At 41.0% G+C, this 14,508-nt stretch overlaps 2 protein-coding genes across 2 annotated transcripts in view; both read right to left on the bottom strand.

Moving 5' to 3' along the window:
• septin9b (septin 9b) overlaps positions 1-7,915 on the bottom strand; it is a 78,433-nt gene extending 70,518 nt beyond the window's left edge. Inside the window, exon 1 of the mRNA XM_089006359.1 lies at positions 7,779-7,915. The gene's annotated coding sequence lies outside the window, so the exon portion shown is untranslated. The remainder of the gene's footprint in view (positions 1-7,778) is intronic.
• Positions 7,916-11,330: 3,415 nt separating this feature from the next.
• Positions 11,331-14,436, bottom strand: LOC148892701 (uncharacterized). Its single transcript, XM_089005600.1, has 4 exons — positions 13,769-14,436; positions 12,818-13,668; positions 12,097-12,195; positions 11,331-11,994 (listed from the first exon to the last, which is right to left on the bottom strand). Exons 1-4 carry the CDS (start codon positions 13,869-13,871, stop codon positions 11,989-11,991), a joined length of 1,059 nt encoding a protein of 352 aa, XP_088861726.1. The 5' UTR covers positions 13,872-14,436; the 3' UTR covers positions 11,331-11,988.
• Positions 14,437-14,508: the final 72 nt, after the last annotated feature.

Below are 14,508 nucleotides of genomic sequence, written 5' to 3'. Positions count from 1 at the left end.
AAAATAAAGAAGATGAGAAGCGAAGATAGTAGGATGTGTATGACGTATTCGGAATATACGCAAATGTCAAAGTAAGACACGAGGTGTTGGGTTTCTGGACAGATGTTTCTCCTGCACCTCCCAGTTCAAGGGTCACAGCTCAGCTGAATCTTGTTTAATTCCTTCTTTCCGACTGATTTCTTTTGTGTGTGTGTGTGTGTGTGTGTGTGTGTGTGTGTGTGCGTGCGCGCGCGTGTGTGTGTGTGTTTCTGATGTTGGATAAGATTGGATGAACCTTTATTAGTCTCACAGTGGAGAAATGTACATTTAACAGCAGCAAAGTAATGAAAATAAGAGGAAAGGAAAGGAAGAAGTCGAAAAAAGAAATACAGAACCTGCTGGAACGGCAGCCACTCTTGCGGCGCCATCTTGAAGACAAACAAACAAACAAACAAATAAATAATGTGATACAACACAAAAGACATAGATAGCACTTTCTGCACCCTCTTTGTTGCATGAAGCAGTTCTAGATGAAAGAGAAGAGGATCAAAGCATTCTTTTCACCAGTGGATCAGGGACGTCATGGTGGAATGTGCACATGTGCTACAAGCTAAATGTTGAAAGAAAACACAAAGCTGTAGCATCCATTGACAAAAAGAGATTGTCTCAAATCTCCAGCCCCACGTAAATCCGCTTCAATTCCAAGCCGCGACAGTTCCACATGGGCATCGGCGCTCTGCGCTGATGCTTTTTTCTTCTCATAGCGGGATGCTCAAGCCATGCATCCATCTTGTTGCAGACTGTCCAACAGCACTGACCTTTCAAAACGGGGCGGTGAAAATGCTGCACATTTTTTTAACTCATTCACTGCCATTCACACATTTATTCGAGTATTGAAAATATGACGTAGAGCGGCGTTACCAAATTTGTTCAGGTTTTGTTTTTTTCTTGTTTGGGTACTGATAAATCGCTGGCCATGGCCTCTGACAATGTTTTTCCCTTCCAAGCGGGGGCAGCATTTTCCTTTTGTCCATGTTAGCACTTTGTTCCAGCTCCAGCTGTTGTTAAAGCCCTATATAAATCAATATGGATGTATTGTATTGTATTTTGTACAGCCGCCCCATTTCAAGCTCAGATAACTCCAGACCTGTGTACAGTAACTTAGGAATGAACTCTTTTTTCTGATGAAAGAAAAGAGACTAAGATTTCTTACGCTGTATTTATGTAGTCCTAAAATCCAATATTCTGTGGATCCTGCAATTTGAGTGAAAATGACAAAGACCTTGGCACTGGAATAGACACATTTTTACACATCGTGAATGAGTTAAAATTGGAATTCAAAGTACAAGATGATTTTTGATTTTTTTTTTATCCGTGAATTTACTGTCAGGTGATCCTTGAATATTTATTTTTCAATTTTAAGTCACCTAATTCATTTTCATAACATTTGTTTGCTGTTGTTTACGGGTAGATGTGTGATCTCTAGCATCATTGCTGGAACACAATTTGAAATGTAATGAAAAAAATAATGACACAGGGAAGGAATAATGCCATTTTCCTGGTAGGGAGCTCACCAAAGTGATTGATGGCCTTCATTATTTTTTTTCTATTTTAAATAACATGAAGGCTAAATGTCTTGTCGCCAACAATATGGATCGCCTTGACTATCTCTGAGAAACAAGACAAATTTATGCTCTCCATTTCGAATGTGGCATTATTAGCTTGCCAAAGACCCATCACAATATTTCCAGTGAGTCAAGCTATTCAGATCATCCATATATCTGTGTGCTTATCTTATTCTTCATGATACTGTCTGTAATCACTTGGCCATATTTTTTTTCACGATTCCCCGAGATGAACCCATGGCCTTATTCTTTTCAACAACCATACATTCTACACTTCATTCTTTACCCTTCTTGTCGATTGTTTGTCTCATAGTCACCTCTTATTTTCGTCTTCTCTAGAAGAATTTGGCTGCTGCTGCCGCCGCCGCTGACATCCTTGCTTAGTGCCTCCGTTCTGTATTTGCCTGTGGGACACACCAAACTCCAAATCCACTATCAGATCGGAAGTTTCTGTCCAGACAACTGCAGTGGATGCAAAAGCTACAAATTTGTGAAAAGCACTCAGATCCTGCCCTACCCGAGGCTTTTAAGCGGAAGAAGCCAGAGACAAACATACCAACTAAAAGGGTGAAATACTGTGATGCTCACAACTGCATACAGCCTGCATTTAACTCATTCACTGCCAAACATGTGCAAAAATCTGCAAAAAATGTGTCCACTCCAGTGGCAGGGTTTTTGACATTGTCACTCAAATTCCAGGACCCACAGAATATTGAGTTTTAGGACTACATTAACATTCAATGTGGTGTAAGAAACCTTGGACTATCTTCTTTCTTCAGAAAACAAAGAGTTAATTCCTAAATTATATGGGTCTGGAGTTATATGAACATGAAATGAGGGCGGCTATCGAAAATAAAATAATAATATTGGTTTATATAGCACTTTAAAAACATCTGAAGCTAGAACAAAGCGCTAACATGGAAAAAGCGGATTGCTGGCCTCTTGTGGAAAAGAAAAAAAACCATTGCCTGAGGTCATGGCTATTGCTTTATCGGCACCCCAGCAAGAAAAACTAAAACCGGAGCAATTTTGGGAATGGTGCTCTACGTCATATTTTCAATAGCAGCGAATGATGATGTTAATTGGGCCAAAAAAAAATGTATAGAATAACAAGGATGCTCCCCTTTTAATGGCATCTGCGTGTAACATCAGGTGTTTTGCCTAATGAGCAAAATCCTTCACGACTGACTGGCTGCTTGGCACGGTAAGCGGCGGTGACGTTGCCCCCGTTTTCATCCTTATGTTATTTACGCGCTGTTTTTTTTTTTTTTTTTTACGCAGTCCCATCATTGTCCGCCCTGCTCTATTTTTGGCATATGATGTCATCCTCGCATTTGCATGTTACCGTACTCGGGCATAAAGATCTGCGAGACTTTTTATCACGGATTGGGAGGGATTGTCCCTATGCATGGAGCATTTTAAATAGCAGTCGGCACATTGGACGTTCGTTGTTTCAATGTTTGCTCCTTCTTTCCTGTGTAAAATTTACATCTTGGTAATTTACTGGTGACCAATCCGATTTCTCGCTCAATGTCAGCTGGGATAGGCTCTAGTTCAGCCAGGCACCCTAATGAGGACAAGCACGCTTAAAAAAAGGATAGTTCATAGCCCAGCATTAATCATATTATCTTAAACAGGGCTTGAGCAAAATACGATGTGGCGTTTCCCGCAGAGGGCCAGAGAGGATTGAGACAATAGCTGCAAAAAAGTAATCGAGTGGGTATGAATTTAACTTTTTGCTGGGATATAAAGTCAAGAATCTCAGGCAGGCAGGCCTCTTATGAGTAGCGAACACAATGAGCTTTTTGAACTCGCTGCCGACTAAAGCTGAATGATCAAAGCAGTTTAATCCCAGCGGATGAGCTCAAGCACGCACGGGAGGTTAAGGTGAGAAGAAAAAAGAGAAAAAAATAATACAGGACCCGTGAAAAAAGGGTTTTGGCAGCTTGATTCGAGATTGCAGTGAGTGCAACTCAGTCCGCTTGCAACCTACGTGAGAATATAGACAATGTGGAAGAGAAACCAAGAGCTGTATCGCCTCCCTTCCGTCTGCTTCGTGGTGGAAAGCTTGCTTTAATTTGCATATCGTTTTTTTTTGTCCTTATGATTGTTTATTTCCATGTTTATTCCCCTGAGCGTCAAGGCGCGTTGGTGCCGCTGAATTGGCTAGCAAAGGAGTTTAATTATTGCAGCCGTGTTTATAGCGCCTGTGATTTGACACCCCTACATCTCAAATTTTTATCATGATACATGGACAGTATTATCTTGAATGACATTTGTATTTTACATATTGTTTCGTTGAACAGCGGAATGGTGGAGCACTGGTTCGCACGTCGGCCTCATGGTACCGAGGTTCAAGGTTCGATTCTGGCTTTGAGTGAAGTTTGCAATTTCTCCATGTGCTTGTGTAGGTTGTCTCCGGGTACTCCGGTTTTTCCTCCCAAATTGCAAAAACATGCATGGCAGGTTAATGGAAGAAAATTTACACTTGGTGTGAGTGTGAGCGGGAAAGGTTGGCATTGATGTGTTGGCAACCAGTTCAGGGTGTCCCGGAAGACAGCTGGGATCAGCTGAAGCACAGATGTGACCGTTATAACTGATTAGAAAATGAACTGATGATAAAATATTCGGTATAAATAACAGTATCCATTCATTGTCCAGACCGCTTTGTGGGGGGTGCTGCAGCCTAGCCCAGCCTTTTTTTGGCGGGGGACACCCTGCCAATCGCAGGGGCACACAGAGACAAACAACCAGTCACTCTTAGACTCACGCCGAGGGACAATTTAGAGTAGAGCATGTTTTTTGGGATGTGGGAGGAAACCGGAGTACCTGGAGAAAACACTCGCGGGCCAAGGGAGAACACGCAAACTCCACACGGGGAGGCCGGAGCTGGAATTGAACTCACGACCTCTGCACTGTGAAGCCGGCGTTCTAACCACTCATCTACAGGGCCTCCTAAATAGCAGTAGTTAATTGTTTTTTTTTTTCAACTAAAAGTGTGCATTATTGTTCACATGTTCCGGTACTTAAAAAACTTTATCCAATATTACATGACATGACATGAACAACATATGACCCGAGCCAGAGTCACACAGCAAAACAGCGAACCGAGTCGATTTTCAAATACTGTATCTTTTCACTGTCACTATATTATTTTGCTCCATTGTTCACTTGAACCTGCAGGTCAACATCAAGTACCCTCCCCTCCGCAAAGTGGAATAAATCCTCATAACATGCTCCCCCGGGCAAAAGTCCAACACAGAAGAGTGGATTGAAGGCTGAGGACAGGCCATGAGAACATATAACACGGTGGACCGTGATCTCTCAAGCGTAGAAAGGAGGGAGGGAAAAAAAAGCAAAAGAAACACGATGCATTCACTCGACAAGTCTCCCTGTTTATTCGGGGTCGCTGCAATTGAAAGTGGAGAATAACACAAGTCCGTTGGGTTCATCAAGTCAAACCAGGTCTCGCTGTCAACAGCCTCCACAAAAACACATTACAACATCGTTCCATTTGTGGTCGAGGGAAACAGGTATCACTAAGGGAGATGTTGTTTATTTCTAAAAAAAGAGGTGTAACAATGTAAGCATTTGTTGAAAGGAAACATTTAGTTTTTGTTTCCAATATTTTCTGGAGTATGAGACACAGCCCAATGCCTTGATTTTCTACAAAAGATGAACCTGCGCCTTATACGCCGGTGCACCTTATATTTGAAGTCATATTGAGCAACAACAGGTCTCGCAACTACCGTCAGCATCCACCAACTCCATTTCCACTTGTAGAAGAAGTAGTGCATAACCCCAGCCTCGACTGCAGCGGCTTATAATGCGTTGTGCCTCATATTTGGAAAACCTTTATATCAGAATCAGAATCAGAAAGACTTTAATAGTCCCACAATGGGGAAATTTGCAATACATATTTCTATCTTATATGTTTCTTGTAAACAGATTTTGGATCATATCTGATCTAAAGCATGTTAACTCATTCACTGCCAAAAATGGGTCCACTCGAGTGCCAGAATTTTTGTCATTGTCACTCAAATTCTAGGACCCACAGAATAATGAGTTTTAGGACTACATAACCATCCAATGCAGCGTAAGAAACCTTGGACTCTCTTCTTTCATGAGAAAAAAAAGAGTTAATTCCTAAATTATATGGTTCTGGAGTTATATGAGGTTGAAATGGGGGCAAATGTACAAAATACAATACAATATTCATGTACCTGTATATATCACTTTAACAACATCTGAAGCTGGAACAAAGTGCTAACATGGAAAAAAAGGGAAATGCTTCCCCCTTATGGAAAGGAAAAAATATTGCCAGAGGCCATAGCCAGCGCTTTATCGGCACCCAAACAAGAAAAAAAAAAATTCTGAAATGGCGCTCTACATCGTATTTTCAATTACTGAATAAATTTGTGAATGACAGTGAATTAGTTAAAAGGAATCACAATCTTGACTTCATGAATTGAGTACGTAGAGTGCATAAATATAATGATGTTGTGCTCTTTAAGACTTATTTTGAAAGAATATTTGACACCTTAAGGTGAAGATGCTGCGCATGCAAGCAGTTTGGACGCTTGGTGGGACTTCATAGTGCGCTTTTTATGCTCTGGTCTCATGCTTCCTTTTTGCCACAATCAAGCGTGAGATACAAACGACCAAAGTGCATCTCGAAGTTACCCAAAAACATTCTTTTTCGCTTCTTCTCCTTCCAGTCGACAGCAAGTGATACACCTCCGAAAAGGAGTCACAAATCTCACAACCTATCTGACATTTTTTGTGCGTGTGTGTGCTCCCTAAAAAAGGTCAAGAGCAGATTCCTTGCGGCGCCGCGCTGCTGCCGTCTATTTGCACGTGACTACCCACCAAACATGCATGAATGACTGAGCAATATTCTCTGGGCCTGGATTTCACCGTGTCTTCTTTGCGTCACAGAATCTGCTTGTGCCCGTTTCATCCGGAGCGATGCCTTTTAGTCCAACCTCACCCCCTGCCCCCATCTCCCACGAGTCTCTCTTGAGTTGTTTCCAAATGTTGGAAATGTGTAAACACAGATGGGACCGAAAATAGAGGTTGTTGTGAAATATGAGTCCACGTAGACAAGAACTGACAAATTCAAACATTTGACGATAGCTATTCATATTGTTTGATTCGGGCAAACTTGTAGTGATAAAAACATGTTTATTTTTACCAGCCAGCTCAAAATATATCGTTTTTCCTACCAGCAAGTCATAATAAAGTATCTGCACATATATTAGGGAGATTTGGAGGTGATTGTTCTTGAGCTACCTTCAATTTTATGAGCATTTTTTTAAGATAGATTCGTAACACACTGTTACTGTCACTGCTAGACGATGTGCAAAAATATGTTCACTCCAGTGCCAAGGTTTTTGTCACTGTCACTCGAATTCCAGCACCCACAGAATATTGGGTTTTAGGACTACATAAAGATTCAATGCTGCGTAAGAGACATTAGACTCTCTACTTTCATCGGGAAAAAGTGTTAATTCCTAAATTATATGGGTCTAGAGTTATCAGAACTTGAAATGAGGGCGGCTGTTCAAAATACAATGCAATACATACATAATGGTTGATATAGCGGTTTAACAACAGCTGAAACTGCAACAAAGCATTAACATGGAAAAAAGGGAAATGCTGACCCCTTATGGAAAAAAAAACATTGGCAGAAGCCATAGCCAGCGCTTTATCTGCAACCAAGCATGAAAAAAATAAACCCAAACAAATTAGGGAATGCCGCTCTATGACATATTTTGAATTCCCAAATAAATCTGTGAATGGCAGTGAATGAGTGAAAGTATTTTGCCATAAACATTGTTCTTAATAACATATGACACACAGTCCAAAAACTGCCTTGCAAAATAGAAGAACACTATGAGAGCACATTGGGGACAGAACCCCAAGAGGCTCAGTGCATCCACAGAGAGAAAAAAAAAAGCATCTGAGATGAACATGCGACTTTAAAAGCCAGAGGACCTCGAGGTGTACCCTATTGTGCTTCATGCTGTGATCCAAAACTGTCCCAAAAGAGATACACTGACTGAAATAAACTTAGAAGAGGCTTTACGATAAAATAGTCCGAAGTCTGCTATTGGAAAAGATAAAAAACCTCAATTATCGCAAAGGCCACAGGTCAGTTACAAATGTACTTACCTGGATTTGGAGTTTTCTTCATGCTGCCTATATTTTCTTGCACGTGGGAAGCAGAATGATAAATCTTGCTCTCTTTCCGGTGTAATTGGAGTGTGACTCCGTGCGGCACACAGGGTAGGATGCGTGGCGTAATTGGCTGTGTCGTGACGATGCTGAGATGCAAGACATCACGCGCCTATAAAAGAGAGGGGTGGGTGGGGAATCCCCCCCATGACGTACACATGGGAGGTGTTAGAGAAGGGCTTTTCGTTTTGAAAACCTGCAGTAGACAGTGAAACTGATTTGGTAACCTGAGAGGATAGAATGCTCATCGGTTTATTTGTTCAGGGGCTTTTCTACAAATATGATATGAATTGAATTCATCATAACTCAAAGCATTTGTATTTCACATTGTTGTCGAGATACTCACTGAGATGCCTCAACTCATCGGTACATTAATAATATTAATTGTTCTTGGCATAGGATAAAGAACAAATGGCTGATTTTCAGTCTACATGTTTTACTGCACCATGTCATCATATCAGTGGTGGACAGTGAGGGACTGCAAGGCCTTCTCTGATTGCCTAAAAATATCTGAATCACAGATTAATTATATTTTGTCCAGGAATTCTTATTAAATAATTCCAACTTGTCTTTCAGCGTCCTTTCATTATTTTCCTCTTTTGTGCTGCTTCCAGATGTCTTTCGTATTCAAGCATTTAACCAACCACATTTCAGCCATCATTTGTTACCAAGGTTAGAAATCTATCTGGCGTAAAAATAAATGTTGATGAAACTGTTGCTTTAACCAATCAGATTTCCAGTTGGCAACTCAAGGCCTGCTGCAAGGCACTGGAAACGTTTTCACAAAGGATGTTTTACTATTTTACACATTATTTTACTAGTTTTCACAAACTATGATCGGCTCGTCACAAGATTGGCTAGTCACTAGCCAATCATAGTATCACTCACCACTAGTAATAAGAGCATACTGGCCAGAGCTGGCACACTATCGGTAGCGAGCTGCATAAGACAATATATTATTCTGTTGATTTAATATCCGCTTATTCAACCCCATTGGCTGGAGAAGAAGAAATTGATTTGGTTACAGATATACTGTTAAAGCCATTTTGAAGATGGACTTTTCAAGAATAGATGGACATCATTAAGAAAGATTGGACCGCTCCAAAGCTAGCAAATAACATTGCATATTTATGAGGTTATCTTGAATCCACATGTTCATAGTACAAATTTGAACAGTTTAATGACATTATTTCTTAAGTTTCATCAAGTCAGAAGTTATTTCCTGGCTAACAGCACCCTCTAGGGGACGTATAGTAAATCACACCACACTCTCAGCTGTGGATTGATTCAGATGTAGCACTACTGAAGGCCTAAGGTTGACATGCACAGCTCTCCACTGATTTTCGGTCTACATTTCTACTACATCATGTCCAGTTCACCACTGAAACATTGATGTGATTTAGCATTAGCATTAAGTGATTAGACTGCAAGGCTAAGCTACGTCGTTGTTTTAAATGCACCAGGTGGAATTCCTACAATTCTGTTTAGGTTGAAGGTAAGCTAAAATTCAAAAGTGGCCCTGAACAGCATTCAGTCTTTAAAAAAAACAAAGATCTACTTTTTGGGAAGTACAGTCAGTCATCGATTCTTAAGTCTGTGTTCACAAGGCAGAACAAATAATGTTATTTACTGTTATTCGACAATTTCAAGATGGAAGATGGGTCACACCAGTTGTATATTTGTTGTATGACTTATTTTAATTCCATTTACAGCACTTTGTCGATAGTGACGGTTGTTTTAAAGTGCTCGAAAAATACAGCTGAGTTGAGTTTAGCATCTCAAGCCACCATTTAATTTAATATGACATCACGAAGTATATTGTGGAAGAAACCAAGAAAACAGCAGAGGGGTTTTATGCGGGAATCAGAATCATAATCATCTTTATTGCCAAGTATGTAGAACACACAAGGAATTTGTTTCCGGTAGAACACGCTGCACTAGTATCGTTGTCAAAAAAACTGCTAAGTGGCACTATACAGTTCCATTTTGGCTACTGTTGAAAGAGTTAATGGCTTGGGGGAAGAATCCCAGTTGAATATAAATTAATCAAGTGTGTTTTTGGTGTTGAAATAACGATTTCGTTCTCCCATTTAGAACATTAACTTTTTTTTAGATTCGATATGTGGCGTGACTTGAACTCAGTCCTAAGGAACGACTGAACAAGACAAAGATAAACATGAATTCTGACCAAGTGTGCGACACCGGAAATATTTTTGAAGCAGGTTTGATTTTCAGTTTGACACGTTTCTCCTCCAAACCCCGGTTTTGACGTTCTTTTGCTGCACAATACTACTCCCTACTGGCCCATCTATACTTAACAAGTTTTTTTTGCCCCACACTTACCAGCGTTCGAGGCGTTGGACAGCCAAGAGAATGTACGTACTCGAAAAACTAGGGGTAAACACATAAAAATACACTGTGCAATATTTTCATTCCAATCGTTGCCTCTTGCCATCTTAATCAACACAAACGAAACCAAAATTTGATTGAAGTAAGATTCACCTTGTTATAGTTTGAAACACGCGTCAATGGTTAAGCAGCGAGGAAGAGAAAGTGATTCAACAATTAACAAGGGTTTCAAATGTGCGCATGCGCAAGACAATACAACGCTTTCTTATGGGCGAAATGCTGTTTTGGCATTTCGACTTATTCCAGTTAATACATTGTAATCACATGGGCAAACAAATAAATACAATGTAATTAACAAACTGTTCTCCCTGGACTGTGGCGAAGTTCATTGCCGGTGAGGTTTGTATAACCTTCAAGCTCGAACCACACATGTGCATTCACATTTACGCTGTCAATAAAGTTTAATTCAAACGACTACGAGTAAAGTCAGGCGCCCTCTTTTGTGCTCAATATGTAATTTCAGTGAGAGAAAGCCAATACAGTACTGTATAGTATACTGTAATAAGCCAGTGTCTTCTTGTGCCGGTCCCAAGCCCGGATAAATACAGAGGGCTATGTCAGGAAGGGCATCTGACATAAAAGCTTGGCCAAAACAAACATGCGAATCAAGCCTCTGAAGATGGAGGACACTGATTCGCTGTGGCGACCCCGAGAAGGGGTCCAAAAGGAAAAGAAGAAAGTACACTGTAATCACTTAGCAAACAAACAAAAAAATACAATGTAATTAAGTCTGTGTAAGCTCTCAGTCGTACAGGAGTGGTCCATCGATGAGAAGGTTTCTTCAGCCGTCATCTGTACAAAAGTGAAGGTTTCGGACGTTTCACCTCCTATCCAAGAGGCTTCGTCAGCGAACTAAAGTCTGACTGGTCGTATCGGCCCCATTTATATATCCCTAATGTCCAGACATGGTGGCGCCGGACACAGCTACGATAGGTCCCTACTCTCAGGTTGGGGGGGGGGGCAGAGGACCCCTCCCTGTGGCCCCACTGATTGTTCCTAAATTCCTAACTAACGACTGCCCTATTACCCCCACTCCCCCCGGTATCACCTTATCAGCATAACGACCCTCATCAGTACAATGTAATTAACAACAACAATAAGTATTCATAGTGTTTTTTTTATACACACTGTCTTAGTATGGAAATTTATTTAATTCCCCAACCACTCTTCAGACACAAAACTACACATAACAAGTAACATTTTAAATGCTTTTGCAGATTACAGAATGAAAACAAAATTGTAAACAAAATGTGAGATTCTAGTGTTGATATACTTCACAAGCAAAAACATAACAGGATAAATGTAAAATCCTATCATAAGATGGTCTCAAAATTTTATATCTAACTGGCATGAAATAGAAGTTCAGGAACACAGAGAACACTAGGAATGACCTTGAGTCACGCAACAACAAAAAAATACGTAAAAATCAGGCTATCGCATCGCCAATCACGTCAATTGCTCCCTCCTCTTCACTATGTGTGGCATCAGTGTCGACGACAAAGTACTCACAGTGCCAAGTGCAAGGCATTTTTTTCTGTAGAGGAGTGCAATACGTCTACCTCGATTATCTTTTCTTTGTTGCATTCTGGGGTCTTCGGCGACCCAGTGGCAGCAGACCGGCATGTACAGATTTGTGGGTGAACATTGGGCTCCAAAGGCATTTGATTTTGCCAGCCCGACTCTCTGTCAGGAAGAGAGCAACCTGGATTGTCATTTTGAGGCGGTATTATACCAAACTTCAATTCTGTAAATCATAACAGAAGAAACAGTGAAACGTGTGAAATCGAATCAACAATTTTTTTGAAAGATTCAGACGCTAAACGCAAACTTTGCGAGTGTATTTTACCTGAGATAAAGAGTCGAACCCTGCTATTGTGTCATCTTCATCTTGAATGGACACAACTTCCCATAGTTTGTCTTTTTCCCTCATTCTCCTCAGTTTCACCTGAGAAACACAGGAAGCAGAAACACAGAAGTTTACGTCGCCCGAAGACACAATGAGGACAAAAGTGTATGAGAAATCACACAACCACATGCACAATAGCAATAAACAAATATTGCAGACTCCTCACTCATGTGTGAATTCACTCGTGACAAGCTGACAACTGCTGTAAACAACAGAGACAGACCAAAGCTGGCCTGCAAAGAGCCACATCATGCATATGGGCACACAAACATCACATCAACATAGAGTGATACCTCGGCTTACGAACGCTGTAGCTCCCGAACTTTTCGTCTTGCGAACATTAAATTCGCTAGAATACAATCTTGGCCGCCACAATGGCTGGCGGAATAGTTTTTGGCTTCTTCTGTTCCAGTAGTAGTGCCCAAGGTCAGCTCTCGGGAGCCTTGTTTACAGGTTTCCGTACTTCAACCCCAGTGTGTTGCAGTGTATTAAAATTACACAAATCAAGCTAACTTGTCATCTGTTAGTTTCCGAGTTGAGCAAACTACACGCTAAGTAATTAGTAGATGAAACCATTGTCATGATACATACTTAGAACTGAATATTATTTCAAAATCTGCAAGAGACAGGGTTCGCAACATTCACTTTTACTTCTACTTACCTTAACAGAAATTTGTGTTGTCTCCATAAGTTTAATCTTGGCCAGGTTCTTCTTTGCTATCTTGGTAACTGCAGGGCTCTTCTCTGTTGAGTTGGGATCTTTGTCTTCTATTATCTTCTTTACTTCATTTCTACTTGTCTTATTCTTGTCCTTAGTTTGAGTCAACACAAGGGCACTGTCACTAGAATCAGAGCATCCATTCAGAAGCCTCTTGGAGGAGGCACTGTGATTGTTTGAACTGCAGGACTGATTCCAGGACATTTCATCATTTGAGGTTGGATTTGTTGTCAAGGCAGAGGGTTGGTGTGAGCTAGATTCACACACATCTGAAGGGGTGTTTAGGGGTTCAAATGTGATGTGCTCTGGAGTTTCTGAATCAGATTGGTTGTCGAATGGAGTTTGTGTCCCAGTGGATACACAACATATCTTCTCTGCTGAACAATGTGTATCTATCCGTCCTGTCATCTCAGGATGCAGACATGCATCTGTCTTCATACTGCAATAAGCACACTCTCGGCTGGCAACTGTTAATGCACAACTCTTACTGCAAACCCCAACCTGATTCTCCTGGATTTCCATATCCTTTGCAATCTGCTTTCTCTGTCTCTCTAAGAGGGGTGTGATCCCGAACTTCTGGATTGCATCCATCACATCATGTTGTTCCACACATCCATTTACAGCCAACTCGCCTGAATAGAGCAGACCAACAAGCTTCAAAAGTGTGGGGGCCTTCAAAGACTGAAGATGGAGCTGGCGTTTTTGCCCAGATGGAGATGGTGTGGATGACAGCTTCTGAGATAAGTAAGGGCTAAGAGCAGCCAGAACACAGCTGTGGGTGGGCACTGAAATACCTGAACAAGAGAAATACCGTTCAATTTACATGATTCAGGCTAAAACATCACGGTTTGTGTGTGTGCGCATACGCGCGTTTTTTAACCGCTTGGGCCTCACCTTCAGTTTGCAAAAGTGTATCACAGAATTTGGCGCTGTTTTGCTGTCTCTGTAGCTCTCCAATAAGCTTTTTCTCATAGTCTCGCAAATGGTAGTGCTGCATGTTTCTTAGTAAACGGAGAGTTGCTTGCAAACCTAATTAAACGCAACCACACAGTCAGTCTTCTATTTGCTAATCTAAATCCTGTTTTTATTTTGACACGGTAAAATATGCTCAAATCGTCTGAAAATTACCGAATGAAAATACCATTGGCCTGAGCAGGCGGGGGACAAAATCGAAACCTAAGTCCCCGTGGTCTTTGTGTAAAATTTGAATGGTTATAAAAATAAAATCAACATTTAGCTGTGGATTGTCTTGATATTAAACTCCAGTATTGACAATTTTAGGAGAAAAAAGCACACAATTATGACGATGTGCAAACTGGTATGTCTCAGACACTCTGTTGAAATGTCATCCCAACACGTGGCCAACATCGCAGCTACCATTCTAAAGAGTTTACTCACCTAAATGTAATTGCCGATCGAACTTTTTTTGCTTTGTTGTTTCTTCTACACACAATTTAAGCCTGTTTAAAACGAACAGTTTTGAATGAGATGTTTATCTCAATTGCTCACGCGCGTTCTGAGTTGCCACAATCGGACCGTGGCGCTACAGGTAGGCTCTTGAAAGTAGTGATGACGTCACATCGGAGGACGACGAACTCCCGGTTGGCCAGGCCTGTGGGATTATTTACCAATTA

Source organism: Hippocampus bargibanti, linkage group LG10 (assembly GCF_051943395.1).
Source record: "Hippocampus bargibanti isolate YZ-2025 linkage group LG10, ASM5194339v1, whole genome shotgun sequence".
Lineage (NCBI taxonomy): Eukaryota > Metazoa > Chordata > Actinopteri > Syngnathiformes > Syngnathidae > Hippocampus > Hippocampus bargibanti.
Note: the sequence above shows the minus strand (reverse complement) of the source record. Positions and strands in the feature narration are given on the sequence as shown.

Excerpts from the sequence above, each read along its gene's own strand:
- LOC148892701 (XM_089005600.1), bottom strand. The coding sequence starts at position 13,871 with ATGCAGCACTACCATTTGCGAGACTATGAGAAAAAGCTTATTGGAGAG. Across the intron at positions 13,669-13,768 it reads TACACTTTTGCAAACTGAAG|GTATTTCAGTGCCCACCCAC; the intron begins GTGAGGCCCAAG and ends TCTCTTGTTCAG. Across the intron at positions 12,196-12,817 it reads CAACACAAATTTCTGTTAAG|GTGAAACTGAGGAGAATGAG; the intron begins GTAAGTAGAAGT and ends TGTGTTTCTCAG.